This window comes from Triturus cristatus, chromosome 4_1, assembly GCF_964204655.1.
Source record: "Triturus cristatus chromosome 4_1, aTriCri1.1, whole genome shotgun sequence".
NCBI lineage: Eukaryota > Metazoa > Chordata > Amphibia > Caudata > Salamandridae > Triturus > Triturus cristatus.
In genome coordinates this window covers 300595435-300618209 of record NC_140585.1, presented here as the reverse complement: position 1 = coordinate 300618209, position 22775 = coordinate 300595435, and the positions used below count along the sequence as shown (strand labels likewise).

Sequence of the window (22775 nt, the reverse complement as noted above, 5' to 3'; positions counted from 1 at the left end):
AGTATGGGGACAGCCACAAATAGATCTGTTTGCCACACACCTAAACTCCAAATGCCCAAGCTTCGCCGCCAGGTATCCATACCCATTGTCCAAAGGCGATGATATATGGATGAGTTGGTCAGGCAAATTTGCATATGCTTTTCCGCCTCTCCCACTCATTACGTTAGTGGTGCGCATGTTGAAGCAACACTCCCTCACACTGATCCTAATTGCACCAACGTGGGCAAGGCAACCGTGGTACACCACACTACTGGAACTTTCAGTGGTACCACATCAAAAACTGCAACTCACCACATCTGTTAACACAGAACCATGGAGAGATCATGCATCCCGACCCCATGCAGCTCAACCTAGCAATTTGGCTCCTGAGGTCTTAGAATTTGGATATCTCAACCTCCCACCTGATTGCATGAACGTTATCAAAGAAGCTAGACGTCCTATCACTAGAGCTTGCTACGCAGCTAAATGGAAAATATTTGTTATCTATTGCACCAATAACATCAACCCACTAGATGTTTCCATACAAAACATCATATGCTATTTGCTGCATCTCCACAAATGCAATTTAGCATACTCCTCAATCAGGTTCCATCTGGCTGCCATAGCAGCCTACCTCCAAAACAGACAGCATCTATCATTGTTCAAAGTTGCTGCCATTAAAGCCTTCATGGAAGGCCTTAAAAGAATAATTCCTCCCAGGGTACCACCCTCCCCTGTATGGAACCTCAACATTGTTCTCACCAGGCTCATGGGCCCTCCATTTGAGCCTTTGCACAAGTGTGAATTACAATTCATTTCATGGAAAGTTGCCTTTCTAATTGCTATTGCATAACTCAGAAGGGTGAGTGAGATCCAGGCACTAACAATTCAAGAACCATTCTTGCAACTACATTACAACAAGGTGGTTATAAGGACAAATCCCAAATTCCTTCCAAAAGTCATTTCACCATTCCATCTCAATCAGTCTTGAGTTGCGAGTATTCTTCTCCCAACCTCAAACAGTAGCTGAGAGAGCTCTCGTTGGATGTTAAACGAGCTCTCTTCTATTATATTGATAGGACAAAGCCATTCCATAAAACGAAACAGCTTTTTGTCTCCTTTTCTCTCCCACACAAAGGTAACCCCATTTCAAAAACTGGGATTACAGGGTGGATAGTTAAAAATGTATTCAAATTTGCTATCAAAAAGCAAAACACACTCTATCCATTCCCCCTAGGGCTCATTTCACCCGTAAACTAGGGGCATCTATTGCATTTTTAGGGAACATCCCCTTAGATATCATCTGCAAAGCAGCTACATGGTCTACACCGCACACATTCACAAAGCACTACTGTGTAGATGTGCAAGCAAAACATCAAGCTAGTGTGGGCCAGGCTGTACTCAAAACACTATTTCAAACCACTGCAAAACAGCAAATAGCAATAAGAAAGAAGACCTGCCGTGCAGCTGCTAAAAAGAGGAACACACCAACTGCTTTGGCTCCAGCCCTGCCGGCCTGTCGACCCTCGAACCTGCTCCTGCTAAATTCCGGCATCTCCCGTGGCCAGCAACCTCACAAACCCCGGAGGACCTGGCTATCTTGTGACTCTGAGCATCTGGGACTCCCATGAGCAGGGGCACTGCTCAAAGCAAGTAACTGACCCCTGGCATCAGCCAGGAACCGCGAACCCTGCACACTCTGCACCCCCCAAGCCTGGCCTGTGCCGCAGTGGACAAAGACCAGGAGGACGTCTCCCCGGCGACTGTGAACCCGAATCCGGCACCCAAGGACCCACCTCGACGCACCTGACACCTGCAGCCTCAGAACCAGGGACCCCCCAACCGCGATCAACAGAGGGTAAGATTTCCTGACACCAAAAGGCCACCCGAAGCCCTGCGGCCCCCATTGCCCAACTCCTGGGAACCTACCTATCCTCCAACCACCCAATTTACCTCTCGAAGTGGTGGTCTCATCTGAAGAATCTTCGTCCCCGAACTTGCAGCCTTAGTTAGTTCTCGAGCTTCTCCATTGCAATCCATTGAGCGCCCGACGGCCCAAAAGCACCCTGCACCCAGCCGCCCGAGTGCCCCTGGCAGTGCAACCTCTACTCCTACCTACTTCCCCATTTGCCCTGAGCAAGTGACCAGGAGCCCGGCTCCCACAGCCTCGTGGCCTGCTAGTCAGCGGCCACCAACCAAGGGCCCCCTACCTTCCATAGGATAACATTGAGCCTAACTCACTTTGCACCCGGCTGCCCCTGTGCAGCGGAGGGTGTAACAACTGTACTTACCTGACCCTGGGAGACCCCTGAGTCTATGCCCAGAACCTTAACTCTGCCAGTCGAGTACTTACCCAAAAGACGATAACTCACTTTTCTTCCATAGGGTAACATTGACTGGTTTCACTTGAAATTTTTTCTAAGTGTGGAGTTTCTAAACTTTAGAATATTCACCTAAAATCAACCGAGTAACGAAAATGGAAATACTCACCTGCTATTAGGAGAGATCCCAGTGTTGACCCTGAAAAGTAATTACAAACCATTCTTACCGCTAGCTCAATTTTCTTCCATAGGAAACCATTGACTGTTTTTCTGTGAAATTTCTTTCAAGTGTCAATTTTGCAAACGTACAAATATTCGCTAAAAATCGCCTGTATAACGTAAACGCATTCTATCAATTGAGAACAGGTGGTATACTAGTGCTGGATCCAGGATCCAACACTGAACCTGAAAAAGTAACCATAACCCCACTTACCTGCTAAGTGAACTTCCTCCCATAGGATAACATTGGTAATTTGATTAGAAAAAGTTTATTAGTGTCAGCTTTTAAAATAGCAAAATATTGCTTAAAAATCACAACAGTAACTAAAACGTATTTACTCACTTGTTTCCAAGAACTGTCCCGTGACTGAATCTAGAATCCAGTCCTGGAGTTACAAAAGTAATCCTGAAAGTAATCAATTGCATATACCTTAAAATTCCCATTGAGCTCAATGTATTATTTTGTTTGAAATTGTGTTGCCTAGTGCAACAAACTGTTAACTATTGCATTCAAAAGTCAATTGCCTATTGCAAAGTATTTAACTAAAGCATCTCATTTTGATAAAGTATATTTTGACACCTATTGTTGGTTCTAAAATAAAACAACCATATATTTTTATATACAAACCATTGGCCTAGAGTTCAGTTATTGAGTGTGTGAGACCATTTGCTGACTGAGTGTGTGCAACAAATGCTTTACACTGTCCTCTGATACTGCCTTACTGCTCGACCAAGCTACCACTTTAGAGAGTAAGGTTATATCTAACTTTAGCCTCTGCCAAACCTCTGGGGACTGTGGACTCTGTACACCCTGTACCTATTTGGGAACAGTATATACAGAGCCACTTTCCTACAGAGCACACTTGATGGGATCAGATAGTCCTGGGATGTATATATGCACCCAACTCGGACCAAGATGAATTCCTGGTCCTCTTATAGACAGAGTTAGCGAGTCGGTCTCAATACCCCTGGCTCTTGGGAGGGAATTTCAATGCTGTTATAAATACCAACTTGCACCACTCACATCCTCCCCTCCCGGGCAAGCCAAGGAATTGCGTCGCTGGGTGAACGGGTGGGATCTGGCAGATATGTGGCGGTACCGTAATATTGGTCTGTGCGAATACTCCTTTTATTCATATCCCCATGCCTTGCACTCCCGTTTGGATAGATTCCTCTGCACAGCTTACACTCCTCTGTGACTCTCACTACGTTTCTTGTTAAAACCTTATCTGACCGTAACCCTCTAGAAGTTACATTTATTTGGGGACGAGTCCCTTCTCCCATTCCTACATGGTGCTCATAGCCTCAACTACTGTAAGACTCAGTGTTTAGGGACACATTAGCTACACCCATCAATACGTACTTCTCAGAGAATACTGCCACAGCTTCCTTACGTTTGATAGAGTGGGAAGCCTTTAAGGTGGTAGTCTCCAGAGCCTCGCTGGGCGCAGTGGTGGGAGCTAGGCGGGAGGTCACTAGAGACATTGCGGAGCTCAAGGGCAAACTGGGCTCTTTGGAGGTGGCAGCCCAAGAAAGTGCAGCAAATGCAATGGAATTGAGAGGCTAGGATTTCATATGCTGAACTTCTAGAACGTCTGCGATTAATAGATCAGAGGGCCTATATACAACTACGCACTAAAAAGTGGACAGGTCAGGCACCGTATTGGCCTGATTAATTCAGCCATCACCTTCCCTTGCACCTATTTTATCCCTTGCCACACCCACATAAGGATTAGTGACTACGCAGGTAGAGATTAATGCACTCCCCCACCCCAGAGGCGCTAGATGACTTTGTTTAGTGCTAGCCGACTTTCTGTTTAGCCCGTCCCAGCCAAATATTCTAGACCCCGATAAAGAGGGCCTAGCGGCCCCTATTACCGTCACCGAGATACGAGGAGCCATCAAAGACCTGGCTCGTAACAAAGTGCCGGGCTCGGACAGCCTCCCCATAGAATTCTATTTTACCTTTGTGTCACAGTTGGCGCCACAATTGTAGAAGCTTTATGGTACGTCCCTCGTGGAGGGTACATTGCCCCCCACCGTCAGGGAAGCGTTAGTGACATTTATGTTGAAGCCAGATAAACCGTCTCCAGAATTGTCCTTCTATAGACCTCTATCAATCTTTATTACAGAGTATAAAATACTCAGTAAAATTCTGGCCTGCTGCCTGTTTCCATTACTCCCGAGATTGATACATACCGATCAGTGTGGTTTTGTGCCCCACTGTAGTACTTCGCTGAATATACTTCGACTATTTGGGATAATGGATGCAGCCTGTGGTTAGTACCCCTATGATGGATGGCTCTCCTTGGATATCTGGCAAACTTTTGACACTCTGGGATGGGATTGTCTGCTTGCGACATTGCTGCGGTATTGGATCCCCCCAGAGTATCTTAAGTGGGTGAAGCTATTGTATTCTTTACCCTCTGCCAGAGCCAAAATGGGCCAATATATATCCCAACCTTACCAGATACTTCATGGGATCCCTCGAGGATGTACCTTCTCCCCGCTCCTCTTTGTGTTGGTGGTGGAGCCACTTGCGCAGCATCTCCGCCATACTATGCCAAACGTTGGAATCCCAGTTGGATGGGTTGTTCAGTCAGTGTCCCTGAAGGCCGATGATATCCTCCTGTATCTTAAAGATCTCTGGACGGATATGACTGAACTGGCCCAGCTACTTTCCCAGTTTTGCTCCATGTCATGTCTACAAATAAACACCACTAAGTCCTACAGGTATTCCTTCTATGGCATTTATAGAGCCCTCTCTCTACATTGGTGAGCTACAGTTGAAAACGGAACCTGTTTCCTTCCGTTATTTAGGAATTCAGATTTATAGGGAGACATGTGATATACTAGAGGGAAACTTGGTACGTACAGTTAATTCCCTGAGGTTTCCGGTATCATTCTGGGTCAGATTACCCATATCCATTGCAGGGCTCGAAAAATCAGAAACATTGTACTAGTCCTGCAGGTCTAGTACCTTAAACTCTCCTCGACCTAACAGTAACCTACTTGACCTCCGTCTCTGAAAGCGGAGCAAATGTGACAAGATAACAAGATTTAAAGGCATCTTTATTGCTCATTTGCTTTGTGAGCAATAAAAAGGCCTTTAAATCTTGTTATCTCGTCACATTTACTTCGTTTTCAAAGACAGTGGACAAAAGTTAGTATGTTTTCCTACTCGCCAGAAAGGGCGAGTAGGACCTAAAAATAGATCGACCTCATTAAATTTACCTCGCAAATGCGAGCGGTCGAGTGGATTTGTCGAGCCCTGCATTGTAAGCAGGCTGGCACTGACAAAAATGGTGATGTTACCGCGGTTATTGTACCATTTTGTGAATTTCCTGCTGGTGGGCCCAACCTGGGTATTTAAGCTTGTGAACTCCATGCTGATCGATCTTGTCTAGGGAAAGGGACGACGCAGAGTAAGCCTGTCTAAACTGCAGCTGCTGGCATCCACTGGGGAATGGGAGCCCTAGCCTTTAAAGCCTACTGCATAACTGGACACCGACAATGGTTATATTGGTTAGCTGGCCATAATTTGTTTGAAATAGTATATAAAGCTATGCACCTGTAACAAGGGCTCCGTACACTGTTATGTCCAGTGTCCTCCTTATCACACATAGACTCACTATTGTTGCGTAATGCCCTGTTGTATAGGAGATTGGCCTTAAAGTATTCTAACACACGTATGCCATATGCACCAAATTTTCCACTCTGCAGTCTTTCTACATCCATGAGCATATTGACGGCCCCCAGGCTGGCTCCCTGGGATCAGACCGGGGTCACGACGGTTGGATCCCTGTTCGTGGATGAAGTCCTTCTGCCCCATGAGGAGTTTGTACAGGTCCACGGGTTGCCCGATTCTTTATTCCGGACTCATGTTAGTATTCTCCACTAAGTACGCAAACATTGTGTAGTGGATAATAAGGAACCAGCTACTTACAAGTTGCTCCGAGCGCTGCACTCAATGGGGCATGGGTGCCATTTGGTACGCTGGCTCTACAGTGGTCTGAGGAAACGCCTCATGGCTTTGCTCACTCCCTTGAAACTTAAATGGGAATCTGATCTGACTAGGGAGCTAACTAACAAGGAATGGACCCACATTTTGGAGCACCCCAAACGCATCTCCCGTAATCGATTTAAATGTGTTCAGTTTTCAATATGACACAGGGCGTATTTGACACCATAGAAGCTGACACAATGTACCCTGCAGCCGCATCGGAGTGTCCGCATTGTCGCTACATACATACATATGCTTTGGTCTTGCCCCTCCCTAACAGGGTATTGGGGGTAGGTTTCAGGGGGGGATCTCATGGCTGACGGGAGTACATAACTGGACATCGTTGGAATTTTATATATTGGGTCTGTCCCCACTGCCTAAAATGGCTAAAGTAATGCAACACTTTTTCGACCTTTAATTACTTCTGGCAAGGAGATTGATTACACAATGCTGCTGGAAGTCTCCTCTGGCTCCTAGGAAAGGGTCTTGGGTGGAGGAGGTGACGCGCTGGGTCTCCGCTGAAGGGGAGGCACTTCAGCGGGAAGAATATAGGGACCTCACCAAGAAGCCAATTTCGTTGGATTGGTCTATGCTACTAGAACAGTTCCGCGAACACATATCTGAGACATAATGTGCGACGTAGAGCACCCACTCATGTTTCCTAGAGGACACAAACTTAGACATTCTTCCACCTCTTGTGACACATGGGCCCCCCACATCCCCTACTGATAACACCGTCAACACTAGGACCACCCAAACTTGTTATGGGGGATGGGTTAGGGAGTTCTGGGGATTGTTTCATATTTTCCTTTTTATTATTATGAATGTATGATTATAGTGGCCGTTTCATTGCAATGTTAACATTGCTTTCTTTTCTGTATACCAACAACTTTGTCTGTACCACCAGAAAGTATATATAATGGCACATGTGTATTGCTATTGTACCAGCACCAACCTGAAAGTCAATAATAAAATATGTAAAAAAATAAAATAAAAAAAAGAGGACCTAGATGAGAACCGGTATCGGAGGGCACTGCTTTGGTTGGGCTAAGAGACATAGTACAGGCGTGGAAGGCTACAGCGGCTCCGTCAGTTGAGAGGTGGGCCACGGTTATGGATCACTGCATAGGCCTGCAACGCTTGATGCATGTCGTGAGGGTGACCCAGAAACACCACAAAGTTTGGAAGGGATGGGCTGACATTAGGGGTATTGCAATGGAACCCTGCCTGCCCCCACCATGGTCTGCGACCAAGGACTTGCTCCCTCACTGCGATGTTACAAGTTGCTTACAGGGGAAGAGGGAGCCTGCCTGCCTGCCTCACAGTGCCAGCTTACACTAGTGTTTTTATATTTGCTGCTACGGGTGATTCATGCTCAATGTGCAATGCCTTGTTGTGCCTTTATACTACATGCTATTTGATTTGTACCAACTGTGGGAGTTGTATGGTTAAAAACAATTAAAAAAAAAAATAAGTTTTGCACACAAAAAAAAAACATTCTTAGGAGTTTGGTCTGGTGGTCAACCATTCATACTTTGGGCTTGCAGCACCACAGGGAATTGACCTTGGTAAACAAATATCTGCAAGTTATCAGCATAAGTAGGATTTGCCAGTCTTGGGCTACTGAGCAGATTCATCAGTAATAATACATGTTAACTAGCAGTATTAGTTTTAATCTTGGTAATTGTTTACAGCATGACCAAATGCATGACTTGAATCAAATGTCTCTCGTTAATATTGTCAAGCCATTATGTTGAGAAAACCCGGTCTGCTTATTTAATTTTGTAGGGGAATTCACCAGTGGGGGAAGGGAAGCGGCCTAGGACCCAGGAAGAAGAGGAGGACCGTTTGATTGTGCTAGCCATCCAGAAGAAAGAAGAAGAGCATGTGTGGAAGGAGGAGAGGAAACGTGCTGTTGCTGCACAGGTCAAATCGGTTGAAGGTATGTCTGAGATTCAGATCTGTTTTGAAGCATGGTTACTTGATTTCTTATGCATTCCTCATGGAATGCTCACTCTTTCGGATCGAACTCTGTAAATAAAGTGTTTACTTGCTCCTCCTGCTGTGCCAACTTATTGGGATCTCTTGTGGCTGCAGACAGATCTGGAAAATGCTTCTGTTTGTGGCATGTGTAGCTGTAGTTACTCATGCTGTGCATACTTCTGCCATCCAGTGTTAAGCTCAGATGTGTTCAGCTTGTTTTTGTCTTATGTCACACGGTTAGTGACTCCTCCCTTAGTCCTTTTTGCACACAAATATCCACTTCATAGTCAGATTGTTTTCATCCGCCATGAGGTTCAGACGTGCTTTGCTGATGCTCTGTGTTGATTTCCGTGTGGCAGTCTTTGTTGGGGCCTCTCAAGTTTCTCTGTTTCCAGGTAGTTCATCAATCAGTCTCTGCAACAGTTTCTTCCGTCAACGATGCCACAGTTGACCATCCTGCATTCAGTCAAGGGTGGGCTCCTCGGATGGGGTCACTGGTTGGCTGAGCCGCCTTCATCATCGCTCGCCTTTGAAAATGATTGCAGTGTAATGGAAAAGACACCTTTTAGATACTGTCCACAGTGCCACTCCAAGTACTCGTGGACACGCCAGCACGCAGTCTGCAACCTATGCTTTCCCCAGAGCACAACGAGGCTTCCTGCTCCACCTGTCTTGCGTTCAGGTCTAAGAAAAACATCTGTAATTGTGCGAGGAGTCATTCACGACAATGTGCAATGGAGCAACTAAGGGAAGAGGAGATCCTCTATCTTTGGGGAAGAAGTCGAAAAGGAAGAAGCTGAAGAGGAAATCGATGCTGGCAAAGTAACATTATTGAGCCCGAAGCCAGAGTTATTAATGGAGTTGTAAAAGCTGGAGCCACAGCTGGCTTCGACACAACGATCCGTCATCCACGCAATGAGTACAACCCCTGAACAAATCACTCTCCGCTCCTCCAGGGGTCACACTTTGAGCCCTCAATTCCAGTCGACTGGACCGCCACTGCTTTCGAGCCATTGCCAGCACTGATCCAAAGCTTTGGAGTCAACAACAAGGCCTACTCCAGCAGAGAGTCCGCACCCCAAGAGCAAACCATCCTGCACGTCGACAACTTCTGCGGCGACACTGAGAGTCACTTTGGACCCGAAGCAACCATAGACATCGAGAACTGCGTCAGGCTCTAGGTCGAGCTCGATGCCACCATTGCAGTCTACCAAGCTGCCAAGAGCGAAAACAGTTTCAGAGCTCAAACATGCATCTGGCGTGAAACCAACTTCGAAGCCCAAACAGTCAACGCAGCTCAATCTCCCCTCCACAGCGGACTCCGAGGCGACGCAGCCTATCCTTCAATGCCTACAGGGGGAGCTGGACTCTCGGCAGTGACGCCTGTGTATTCATCCTCACACAGGCAAAATCATCACCAAGGCTCCACCTCTGGTCCAGCAGAAAGAGGCTACTTACCTTTGAAGAACAAATAACAGTGAAGCCACTGGCTGCCTCCTAAGCACAATAAAATACGATTGGGGTACAAGACCTCCACCTCAGGCAGTTGGTTAGCTTCTTCTTACTCCTCTACTTCCTTTGCCATCTACTTCTCCTCCTCCACCACCACACCACCTCCACAACAACCCCCATCACCACATGGGTCTTATCACTCATACTATGGGGATGATAGCCCTCCCCATCACATTTATGACATTCCATACACCAAGGATCCACATGATGATCCATGGACAGGGCTCGAAAAATGCACTCGCTCACTCGCATTGTCGATCAAGATTTATTCAGGACGAGCTATTTTTAGGGACTAGTCTCCCTTGCTGGGAAGTTGAAAATCCTCTAACTTCAGGGAAGACAAACTAACTTTTGAACTCTGTCACTGAAAGCAGAGCAAATTTGACAAGATAACAAGATTTAAAGGCATCTTTATTGCTCGCAAAATAAAAGAGCAATAAAAATACCGTTAAATCTTGTTATCTTGTGAAATTTTACTGGCTTTCAGGGACCGAGGTCAAAAGTCAGCTTATCTTATTACATTTATTTTTCTTTCTGTGACTTAAGTTGGAGGATTTTTGTATAGTGAATTGTGTGACAATTGAACTGTACAAAGCATGTTAAATGAAAGACTGTAAGATGTCAGACTATTTTTCTAACGCAACACTGAAATGGCGAAGTGAACTGTTCAAGCATTTCAAATATATTTCACTAGTTATGGAGACCCATTTTTGTAATTCTGTGGTGAAACTAATATGTTTATAGGATCAGAACAAATTAGAACACTTTACTTGGTGATGTGCAAATTTTAAATATTTTTTCTGAGACCCAATTTCCAAAAATAGTTTATGCGCTATTATCAGTAGAACTCAGGTTAGTGCGAAAGTTTTGTAGCCATTTCAATGGAAAATATGCTATCTGTAAATAACAATTGCAAAAAAAACAGTTGATGGACGGGATGCTCGAGAATGCAAACATTCACACCGAGTCACAAGGATCTGGGTTTAATCAATCATTCTTTTGCTCATCACACCACCCCAGTTTGGACCCAGCCATATGCAGACCAGTTTTGACCCTGTTCCTAATGGGAACAGTCCAGCCCGAACTGCTAAGCCAGGTCCTCCCAGGACTGGAATCAAGCATCCTGGGACCGGTTTCAGGGCATCACCCTTCATCAGCCAGGCTAGCTTGAATCCAGTGGTGTAGTGAGCACGGGACCCACGTCTGGATATACCCTTCCCATTTAGGGCAACATATGCAAAAGATAAAATTGATGGACGGAATGCTAGACAATGCAAACATTCACCCCCAGTCATAAGGATCTGGGTTTAATCCATCATTCTTTTGCTCACCACACCACCCCAGTTTAGACACAGCCAAATGCAAATCAGTCTTGATCTTGTTCCTTATGGGAACAGTCCAGCCATGCCAGGTCCTCATAGGACCGGAATCAAGTATCCTGGGACCGGTTGCAGGGCATTACCCTTCATCCGCCAGGCTAGCTTGAATCCAGTGGTGTAGTGAGCACGGGACCCACGTCTGGAAATACCCTTCCCACTTAGGTCGACATATGCAAAGGAGGACCTGGCCTGGCAGTTCGGGCTGGACTGTTCCATGAGGCACAGGGTCAAGACTGATTTGCATATGGTTGGGTTCAAACTGGAATGACATGGTGAGCAAAAAAAAAAAATGGATTTAGAACCAGATCTCTATACTGCGGTGAATGTATGACATGGTTCTGCATTCTGTCCATCAATTGTTCTTTTTGCATCTGTAAATGACAATGCACTACCACATCATGCTTTGGTAATATATTTATGAAAAATGAGTTTTTAAACATGAACTGTGAATTATTACTGCTCCTGCCCAGATGGCAATGCTATTAGTGAACTAAGAGGCAAGCCAGGAATCATGTGACCCTATATATGGGCTCGATTCTTGTTATACATGGAGCAAACATTTAGTATATTAAATAGTTTTTTTGTACAGCAGAAATAGTGAACTTGCATATTTGAAGGTGCTCTCTTATTTGATAATAAAGAAAAAGACGGCTCCATAAGACAAAATATTTGCCAAGGATCACACAATTTGAGACCAGTTCACGGGTCAAGTACAATACATTTAGGTCAAGTAGATTATTAAAGTTACAAGACCTACAGGTCTAGTAAAATTTTAATGATTTTTCGAGCCCTGCATGGAGGATTGAGGTGGTACCTCCAGGACCTAACAATCCAGACTTGCACCAGGAAAGCCTTCTCCCCTGATCATACCACCTCGTATCACAAGGTTATGCAAAGGGCAGCGGGCTGCTATCTTCCACAAAGTATATCTTCATTCAGTGCAGGAAGAGGAGGGCTTCTTGGTAGAAACCCTCTAACACAAACAGTGGGCTCCCCAATTCTTGTCAATGCTAAAAGGGATGCTCAAACCAATGCAGGAAGTAAAGGCTAGAATTATTACTCCAAGGGTGGACATAAAATACAAGCCTTGCTCTTGTGACCCCATCCCCCCTCCAAAACATTACTGGCAAGCTCCCGCCAGACTAGTTAGTGGCCCATGCTGCACGTAAAAGACTAAATGCCCAGTACAACAAGGATACCACACCCCCAGATAAAGAAAGCAAAAAAATGTGATGCAGCAAGAAAGAGTTGCAGCAAAATCAGCTACACATTGACATTTTGCCAATTCAGTTGGGCTCTTAGCAAGGCAGGATCATGCCCAGTGGGATGAGAAGGGAGAGCTTATACAGCACATACCAGAACAGTACAGAGGGTCCAGGAAATAGTATTAGAAGGAAAGACCATTTCTAATGCATCAATTAGGTGTGCCCTTGATGGTGCTTACTCTGCCGCTAGAGAGGCCAACTAAAGTATCCTTATCAGTAGACCTGCGTGGCTTGGAATCTGTCTTTAAGCCTGAAGTTCTAGGCATCTGGTCAACTTACTGTTTGAGGGAGATCATCTTTTTGGCCCTCAAGTTGATCACATGATGTAGAAAAATCATAAAGGATATGGACACTGCCAAAGCAATGGGAGGTTTGTAATCTTTGTCCCTTCGGACTAATTTTCATCACCCACAATTTCGTTGAGATTACAAGACCACCTCCCCTGAGGTGCATACCTCTTATCAATGACAGCAACATCACACCAAACTTCTAGGGAGGACTGTAGCCTGTCACACAGAGGGAATAACGGAGGCAGAGGTAAAGGAAGAGCGGATATGTTTGCTACCACTGCCAAACAGTGATTCCCGTGCCCTACAACACCTGTCAGAGGAAGACTGCAGGGGTTCCTACAAAAATGGTGCAACATCACTTCAGACAGTGGGTCCTAGCTATTGTGGAACACTGGTATTGCATGGAGTTCACTGCAACACCACCAAACATACCTCAAAGACCACACTCCCTCTCCCCTCAACATCTGCACCTATTACAAAAGGGACCCATTACCGCACCCCCACAGAAATACGGGGGTGTACTCCCTGTATTTCCAAATTCCCAAAAAGGATGGTTCTCTCGGGTCCATTCTAGACCTTCAGCCTCTCAACAAATACATAAAATTAGAGCGTTTCCACATGGCTGTGCTCTAAGATGTCATACCGCTCTAAAGACAAAGGCGACTTCATGCCCGCCCCCAGATTTGAAGGGCGTCTACTTTCACATCACAATCCATCCAGCACATCAATGTTACCTCAGATTTGTGGTAAGTTGCCAGCATTATCATTTCAAAGTTAACCCCTTTGGGGTGACCACCGCACCCAGGGTTTTGACAAATGTAGTTGCGACTCAATTATGAAGGAGCAATTAGCTGGTAAACAGCTCTAGCAAACATTGTCTTGCTCACACACAGCAAACATTAGATTTGGTCCACAATGTAGGATTTACCATAAACTTAGGGAAATCGCATCTTCAGCCATTACAGTTTCAACCCTTTCCTAGCCCAATCCCACTCTAATGCAAGCTTTTTAGACTCTGCTGCCTCTTTTTCAGCCAAATCATCAGCTAACAGTCCACATGATCATGCGCTTGTTGGGTTTGATGGCATCTTGTATCAGCATTGTACTGCACGCCAGACTTCACAATGGCCCTCAAGGTGTTCTTCTGCCACATTCATCACAAATCAGCCTTGATCAAAACAGACAACATGACTGCCAAGTACCACCTTCAGAAACAGGGGCACACACTCAGCCCCAACTCTCCACATTAGCAAAAAGCATTTGGCTGTGGGAGATTCACCACAAAGTTCACCTTTTAGCAGAGTATTTACAGGGAGTTCTACATCCTTGCAGACTTGCCCAGCAGGGTAAAGCAACGAGTGGGAATTACCCCCTCAAGTCCCACTCCTGTACTTCCAATGTTGGAGGTTTCCCAACATAGACCTGTTCACTATCGCCGAACATGAAAAATGCCCAAGCTTCACCTCCAGGTTCCCTCACCCACAGTCCAAGGGAAATGCACTATAGATGAACTGGTCAGGGTTATTTGCCTACGCTTTTCTACCTCTCTCACTACTTCCATAAGTGGTCAGGAAACTACGGCAAACTCTCTCACATTAATTTTAGTAGCTCCTCCATGGGCCAGACAACCCTGGTTTGCTACCTTCCTCAAGCACTCCAGTATGCCCCCATTCCCCTCCCCAATGATCCAAACAGGCTGGACCTTCTCAAGCAACCCCAGTGAACCCTAAGACATCCTAATACCAAACAACTCAACCCAGCAATTTAGCTCCTGAAATCCTACAGTTTTGGCACCTAAATGTACCCGAGTGGATGGTTATTCTCAGGGAGGCACGTCCAGGTACCACTAGAGCCTGTATGCTGCAAAGTGGATAAGGTTTGTCCACTACTGCCTCCCCAAGAACATCAATCCTCTAAAAACCAAAAGTAAAGGACATTGTCTGCTATCTTTTTAACTTGCAACGCCCAGGACTGGCATGCACATCTATTCTCTTACATTTGTCTGCTGCAGCAGCATACTTGCAAAATAGGTAACACTTCTCCCTCTAGAGAGTCTCTGTAACTAAGGCCTTAGTGAATGGGCCTAAAACTATCATCCCTCTCAGACTACCTCTAATCTCATCCTAGAATCTTAATCTAGTCTTCACAAGATTAATGGGGCCTCCTTTTGAGCCACTTCATTCTTGTCCTTTAGAATTTCTGTCATAGAATGTGACTTTCTTAGTTACTACTACCACCCTTAAGACGTGTGAGATTCAAGTGTAAACCTTAGAAGAACCGTTTTTCAAAGTACATTCCGACAGGGTAGTTAGGACTAAGCCAAAGTTACTACCTAAGGTAATATCATCTTTTCACCTTAACCAAACCATAGAACTGCCGGTTTTCTTTCCACATCCAATGACAGTAGCAGAGCGGATGCTTCATACACTAAATATTAAAAAGGCCCTTATGTACTATATGGATGGTAGAAAACCATTTTGGAAAGCCCAGCAATTATTTGGGACCTTTGTGAAACCATGTAAGACTGCTAGTTCAAAACAAGAAATAGCTCGCTAGCTATTCAGACCTGCTATGGCATTGTCACTAGTAAAACCTGGGGTTGATGCAGTTTTGTTTATGAACCTGAAAAATATTAAATCCACCCTCAGCTTACTAAAAGGTTTGTACAAGGGGTGTGTTGGGGTGGGGAAGGAGAGGACAAGACTTTTGCCAGACATCCACTAGCCTAATGGATACCGGAGTCGACTAAGAACATAGATATCACAAGAGGTGAAAAATAAGGATAGCGAGACATCTTCATCCTCTTTGACCTCAATCTGTTCTGCCTTTCATTCCTAAGATTAACCAGCATTTTGTGCACCTCATGTTCGTACCTCAATCGGAGCAGAAATCATCAGCATTTCAGATCCAAAAGAGTATAGGAGTGAAACGTGTTTATTTCACATTGTAATGGCCTTTTTCTGTGATACCCATGAAATTTGACAAGCATTCAATTTTCATGATCAGCTTCCAGGTACCGAGTCGCATGCTTTTGAAAGCTAATTGAATTGTGAACTAGGTTCCGGATATTACCTAAAACTGCTACATAGGACACCACGCTCCTACCATCTGGGATGGTTTTTAATTTGAATTACATGCATGCACTTACTACACAAGTTAAATAGACATACTCTTGAGTTCCTCTTATCCTCAGTCCTCCAAACCCACTAGAGGAGGGTATTTGGAAACACTGGCCTATAATGTAGTCCTCCCAAAGGCTGAATATTGATCCTGACACTGTTCCTTGTTCCGATTCAGAAAGCAAACCTGAAAATCCCACCAAGCTTGTAATTTGTTTATTAAATCTACATGTGGTAAATCCTCTGCATTTAAAGGAACACTGTTCTTTGGCAAAAATATTTTCTCCTCCTTTAATTTGACATTTAAAAAGCGTAGTTGTCAGATGATTAATAAATACAAATGTGAGTTTAATTGCTGATGGGAGACCACGTGCTCTTCCTGCAGTGGTACTTCTCCATCTGTGCTGTCAAATTTCCATATCGGTTCTGCCGAAGAAATACCACTCTACAGTGCGAACCCTGTAACGAGTTAAACCTCTACCAGTAACAAGTACAATCTTTCATTTTTTTGTACCCTTTTCACCTATTGTTTAAGGGGCATGGTTTAAATATATGAAGCGATTAAAACAAGAGATTAGTCTGAAAACATATATATAATTGTGTGATATAGTCTGTGACCTTTTGCCATTTCTTAATGCACCAAAATTGTCAGGAAAGTAGAGAAGTAAAGCAGTGTTGGTGCTCTTTCTACAAACAGCCCAGCTTTAGGGATGCAAAAAGGCATACACTGAAAAACCCTGGTAGGCTCTGTTGCTTTGACATTAGAATTAATGTACATGGAAATTGTTGTGTGTTGAAAACCAATATCTAATATTCCATAAAAGGCAGGAGTACTCTAGTTCAGCAGGAGTTGGGATAGGGGATGTCTAGACCCCTGTATACATGTCCTGCTCACCTATAGGATGCAGTCCATCAAATGTGCTGTAATGCCCATGATACATCCTAGCATTAAGCAGGATGCCTCAGATTCCCTGTGTTTGATAACCAGAGTTCTGCTGTGGCAAAACTGAGTTTTTAGCTTGTAATGCCTTTTAATATTACTTCAGTAGCTCCATGATCCATGTGTGGCATTAAGTGATAGGGATACAATGTACCGTAATTACACCATTTGTGTTGTTTCTTAGCACTTTTGTTCTACACGGAGGCTACGTTTACATGGTATGGGGGTACCACTGTTCAGTTGTTTTAACGTGACACATACATTTGTGGTATTTACAGTTTTGCTTTGTTATTTGAGATCCTCACTAAAGTATTGGGAAAGCAAGGTGACCTATGTTTTGTTGTATTTAGTGCAAGCTTTCCTGTTTGATTTTTATTTTATTTTTTTTACCTCTGGGAGAATGATTACCTCTGGGAGGCAGACATCTGTTAGTGTCCCTACATTCTTCAGTTGCAAAACTGTAAGGACGGCTTGTATAAATACTTTCAGAGCAGCTTATATAAAAATCCAAAGCACTTTACATAAGAATTTGTGCAGTAAAATGATTTTAGCATGCAGGGGTAAGTTGAGAAGAAATATGGCAAAGTAAGATGTAGACTAATTGGTGCATCTGAAGGTGTATATTTAAAATCTGAGTACACCCTGTCTTCTTGGTAAACTTCATATCTGGAATTCTGGATGGGAATCTGAAACCGGAAGTGAAAGGACAAGTTATTTATGGTTGGTGCTATATTTCACAGAAGTCTTCAGAATATCAATGCCATCTTCTGCTCAGCTTTACATGTCTTTAATGCTTATGTGGTGTTGAGGCACAAATAGATGCAACCGTATTCTCATCATGTCCTAGTAGCCCAATTGACGGCTCCTTTGAAGTACAGGAATCCTTTTTTTTTTTTTTCCCCACTAAAAAAAGTAGCCGCACTGTGGAACGTTTTTTCATCTGATATAGCTGGCACCTTGAGGAATTAATTGATCAGATCCAAGCGGTATAGATGTATTTATTAATTCAGTTCGGAACTCTTTGTTTCTTTTCCACCCATCTGTACAGGTCGTTCCAGGAGGCGGAAGCTCCGAGAGGAGCGTTCTTGGCTGCAAGATTCGAGCACTGACGGGGGTAGTGATCTGTCACTGCTGGAACCCCATTCCCCCATTTGGGAGCAGCGGAAGAATAGGGACATGTGAGTATCAAACATCTATTGTTTTTGGTAGTTTGCTATGTTGCAAAGTCGATGGTTTAGGTTGTGTAAAATGTATTTTTAATAAATTAAATAGATGACCGTTTAAATGGTTACGATAGTCTTGGGGCAGCCAGGATCCTTATCGTGCTTGAAACATTACAGATACTCCAGCTCAAAGGACTTAACATTTTGGAATATCGATTGGCATGTTGTGGACCTTTCTAAACAACATAGGGGTGGCGCAGTTTTATCTTCTGCACTGTAAAACTAACTGTAAAATAGTCTACTTACTCCAGTATAGGAACTTTCATAGATTCCCATTGCTTGTATCTTTCCCCGTCGTCGTGGGAGTTCCCCGGTAATAAAAAACACCATAGAGATGGGTACAAAAGAAGAAAAAAGGCCTAGGCCTCATCTCATTTTGTAGCATATCCACCTCTTTTTGTGAAAGAGACCAAATGAAATGAACAACCAATCAGAACATCTTCCCCCCCATAGAACCTTCCTGAGAGAGCCTCAGATTTTCTACCGCACGTTGTGCAAGGGAGTCTCCACTGAGCTTCATTATGTCGGACAAAGAAAAGAAAGCTCTGTTCAAGGCTTGTTATACCTGCGCCAAGAAGAGGCCTTATGTGGAGGACAAACATAAAGACTGTATTTATTGTTTGTATCCTGACCACAAGCCTACTGACGGCAAGATCTGCAGGACCTTCTCTACAAAGACCTTGCGGTACCGTGAGAGACGTCTGCTCACCTGGTTACAGAAATTGAAGTCACGGAAGGATCCTGTGTCAAGTGACAGTGATGATGGCTCCTCTGCAACATCCTCGAGGAGATAACAAAAATGGGGTAGGTCCTCACCTTCAACTTCTTCTGATTCCCCTGCCAAAGCCTTGCAAAAGACCTCTGATAGGTCGGACAAGCGTAGTCCCATCAAATCTCCTCACCGAGGTGTAAAAGAGAGGGAAGGACTGGTTATTGAGGTGGTTTTGGGTAAGAAGACGAGCCATGGGTCTTCTGTTGCTTCCCCACCCTCTGAGAAACAGAAGATGTTCAAAAAACCAGCTTCTGTTCCACCTGATGGAAAGGCTGAGAAGAATACGTGTTCGTCGAAGACATCAGCTCCGTCGACGACCGCTTCAAAGATTCAACCGGCATCGACTTCAGCTCCGTCGACGTGCTCGTCGATGGGAGCGCCGTTGCAAGTGTCTACGGCTACGACTACTTCGGCGACGCCACAGACAAAGGTACCCTTGATTATGTCGTCGACGCCTATGACTACTTCCACGTCGACGAGGATGGTGTCGACGGCAACCACGTTGACGACAACGACGTCAACAGCAGGGCCGGACAGGGAACCAAAACCGGCCCTGGCAAAGTGCTCGGCCGCCCCCCCCTCCCCACTCCGGGGGTGCCGCCGAGCTCTTTACCAGGGCCGGTTTTCGTCCGATTTTGTTACAGGACCGATTTTGCAGCTATGCTGCAAAAACGGCCCTGTAACAAAAACGGCCCCCACCAGTGCGGCGCACCGGGAGATTGCCCGGTGCCCACTACGGCCAGTCCGGCCCTGGTCAACAGCTCCCAGCTTCATATTGACAACAGTCTCGGCGACGGTCTTGTCGACGATGGGCCTTTCGTCGTTGACGATCCACTCGTCGTTGCCGGTGGCTCCGTCGACTACCTCGACGATACAAAATGTATCTATTTCTATAAGGAGGCGCCGCATTACCCCGGAAATTACTTCCCCGAGGAAAGTAAAACCTCTGGCTCCTGCACTCCTTTTGGAAGAGGAGCTTTTTGAGGATGACGGTCCTTATGAGGATGCAGATAGTCCATCACAACTGCATGTAAAATATCAGGACTCGGACTCTGAGGACTATTTTAAGGAGCAACATCAACAACAATATGTGCCGCAATCTAGGTCCCAGGATCAGTATCAGCCGGACATGGTCTGTGTACCATCTTCACTCATTACAGACCTCCAATTCATGCTGTCGGATTATAGGAGACTATTTCCGTCTCAGTCCTCTGCCCAAGAGACTGGTCAATTGCTTCCAACTCAGCCTCCGCTCATCCGGCTTCTCCAGTTCCACCTCAGCTCCCTCAACCTCAGGTTCAGGAGCTATCTGAACCGCGACAGAATGTGGTCACTGTTCAAGACGACTCATCGGATGATGACCAGGGCACTATGTCAATCCCAGTTCCGGACAGGGAGTGGGATGATTACATTATTCCGGATCCCTCCTCTCCAACTCCTGATCCAGCGGATTCTCCTCCAGCTGATATCGGTGGCTTCCACAATCTAATGGAGAGGCCATCTAAACTTTTCAATTTACCAATTCCATCGGTTCAAGCGGAATGTTTTCTCTGACTTCAAAGAACTTTTTAAGAAGACTGTTCGCTCTATTCCTATAGTGGGCCATGTCTGGGATGAGGGAATAAAGGTCATGAAGTCGCCAGCAACGGTCATGCCTGTTCTTCCGCATCTAGAGAAGAAATACTGAGCTCCGGAAGACAGCCCTGCTTGTCTGGTCAGCCTGCCGAAGCTGGACTCTGTAATCTTGCAAGCGGCCCAAAGAAGATCTAAAACTCTGGCGCCACCTCTTAACACGCCACCTGATAAGGAGGGAAGACTACTGTATTAATATAGGCAATATGGGGAATCCGATGTGGTGCGATCTATCCCCGTATTTAGACCAGCTACCCGAGGAAGCAAAGTCTGAGGCAAAAAAGATCTTGCAGGAGGGAGAACGTTCATCCTCTGAGATAATAGTTTGCACAATGGACATTGCTACTATGGCTTTCCGCTCTCTTGCAGGAGCGGCAGTTCTTCGCCGGCAAGGCTGGCTTCGGGCCACTTGGTTTCGTCCTGATGTCCAAAACAAAATCCTGGATCTTCTGTTCGATGGTGAGATGCTATTTGGAAAGCACATTGACATAATGGCTGCAGGACATAAAGAAGGACACGGAGACTGCTAAGTCCCTTGGGAGTTTGCTATACCGCAAGGTTCCTTTCCGTGGAGCGAGAGGAAAGGGTTTCTCTAAATACAGAGGCGGATACCAACAGCAGCACTATTCCTCCTACTAGCAGCCTTTGCAGTCTTACAGGCCACAATATTCGCAGCGTCAGAGCCAATCGTCTTCTTTCTCTCGATCATTAACTAGAGGACGACAGGGGCGCATGGGGAGGGATTCCTCTAAGCGCCAATAGCGGCTAACAGGCTCTTCCTACTCTTCCTTCGTCCCCTGTTACACCAGTGGGGGGCAGGATAACACAACACTTCCACAACTGGCAACTTATAACATCAGACCGGTGGGTTCTAAATATCGTCTTGTCAGGACTTACACTGGAGTTTCAACACCAGCCAGAGCACCTCGCGCCACCGAATCCAAACATCTACACCTTCTACGTCTGGAAGTCCACCAACTTCTCCTCAAGAGAGCTATAGAGCCGGTGCCCCTATCCCAACGGGGCAAGGGATTCTATTCCCGGTTCTTCCTTGTTCAAAAGACCGTAGAAAAATGGCGCCCAATTTTGGATCTGAGGGAGCTCAACACCTATCTCATAAAGCTCTCCTTTCGGATGGTATCCCTACAGGACATTTTGCGTCTCCTCAATCCAGGTTGATTACATGGCCACCCTAGATCTCGAGGATGCATACTTCCATGTTCCCATTCACCCAACCCACAGGAGGTTTTTATGATTTACAGTAGCCAAGAGCCACTTTCAGTTCAAGGTACTGCCTTTCGGACTCAGATCTGCACCATGGATCTTCACAAAGGTCTTAGCAGCAGTTGCATCGTTTCTCAGGAGACATACTCTACAAGTCTTCCCTTACCTGGACGACTGGTTGATAAAGGCACCGTCTTCCCGAGCAGCTTCAGAGGCAGTTAAAACTTGCACTCACCTTTTCAGTCATCTGGGACTTCAGCTCAACAGGGAAAAGTCAGTCCTGTGCCCGTCCACATCGGCCAAGTTCCTAGGTAATATTCTGGATACGACTTGTTGCAAAGCGTTTCCTTTGGAGGAATGGCAGGCAAATCTGATGGCCTCTGCCCGTCTGTTCCAAAGACAACGGTCACTTTCAGTTCGCCTATACAAATCCCTTCTAGGATCGATCTCCTCCTGCATTCCCTTAATTCCACATTGCAGGCTGTGAATGCGCCCTCTTCAAGAACAACTGGAGTTGCAATGGCGCCAAGCAGAAGGCTCTTTCGACGACAAAATAATGGTAACTCAGCCTATGAAGAAGGCTGCCAACTGGACACAATATCTCTCAGGGCCTCACCTTCACGGTCACCCCGGCTCCGCTAATTCTTACAACAGACGCTTTGCTAGAAGGCTGGGGAGCGGTATTGCAAGACCTTCAGGTGAGCGGTCGCTGGCAGCCCGAGCACCGCATTCTCCACATCAATCTGCTGGAGCTCAGGGCGATTCGTCTGGCTTTGGAAGCTTTCCTTCCGCGGATCAGAGTCCACCGTCCTAGTCCGTACCGACAACATGGCCGCTATGCACTATGTGAACAAACAGGAAGGAACAAGGTCTCGTCCGCTATCCAAGGAAGCTCAGGAACTTTGGGAGTGGAG

General features: G+C 45.5%; 1 protein-coding gene across 4 annotated transcripts in view; it reads left to right on the top strand.

Moving 5' to 3' along the window:
• CECR2 (CECR2 histone acetyl-lysine reader) overlaps positions 1-22775 on the top strand; it is a 646890-nt gene that overhangs the window by 459379 nt on the left and 164736 nt on the right. For all 4 annotated transcript variants that reach the window (XM_085652176.1, XM_085652174.1, XM_085652177.1 and 1 more), the window contains exons 9-10: positions 8311-8464; positions 18059-18188. In XM_085652176.1, the coding sequence (XP_085508302.1) occupies positions 8311-8464; positions 18059-18188 (284 nt within the window). The remainder of the gene's footprint in view (positions 1-8310; positions 8465-18058; positions 18189-22775) is intronic.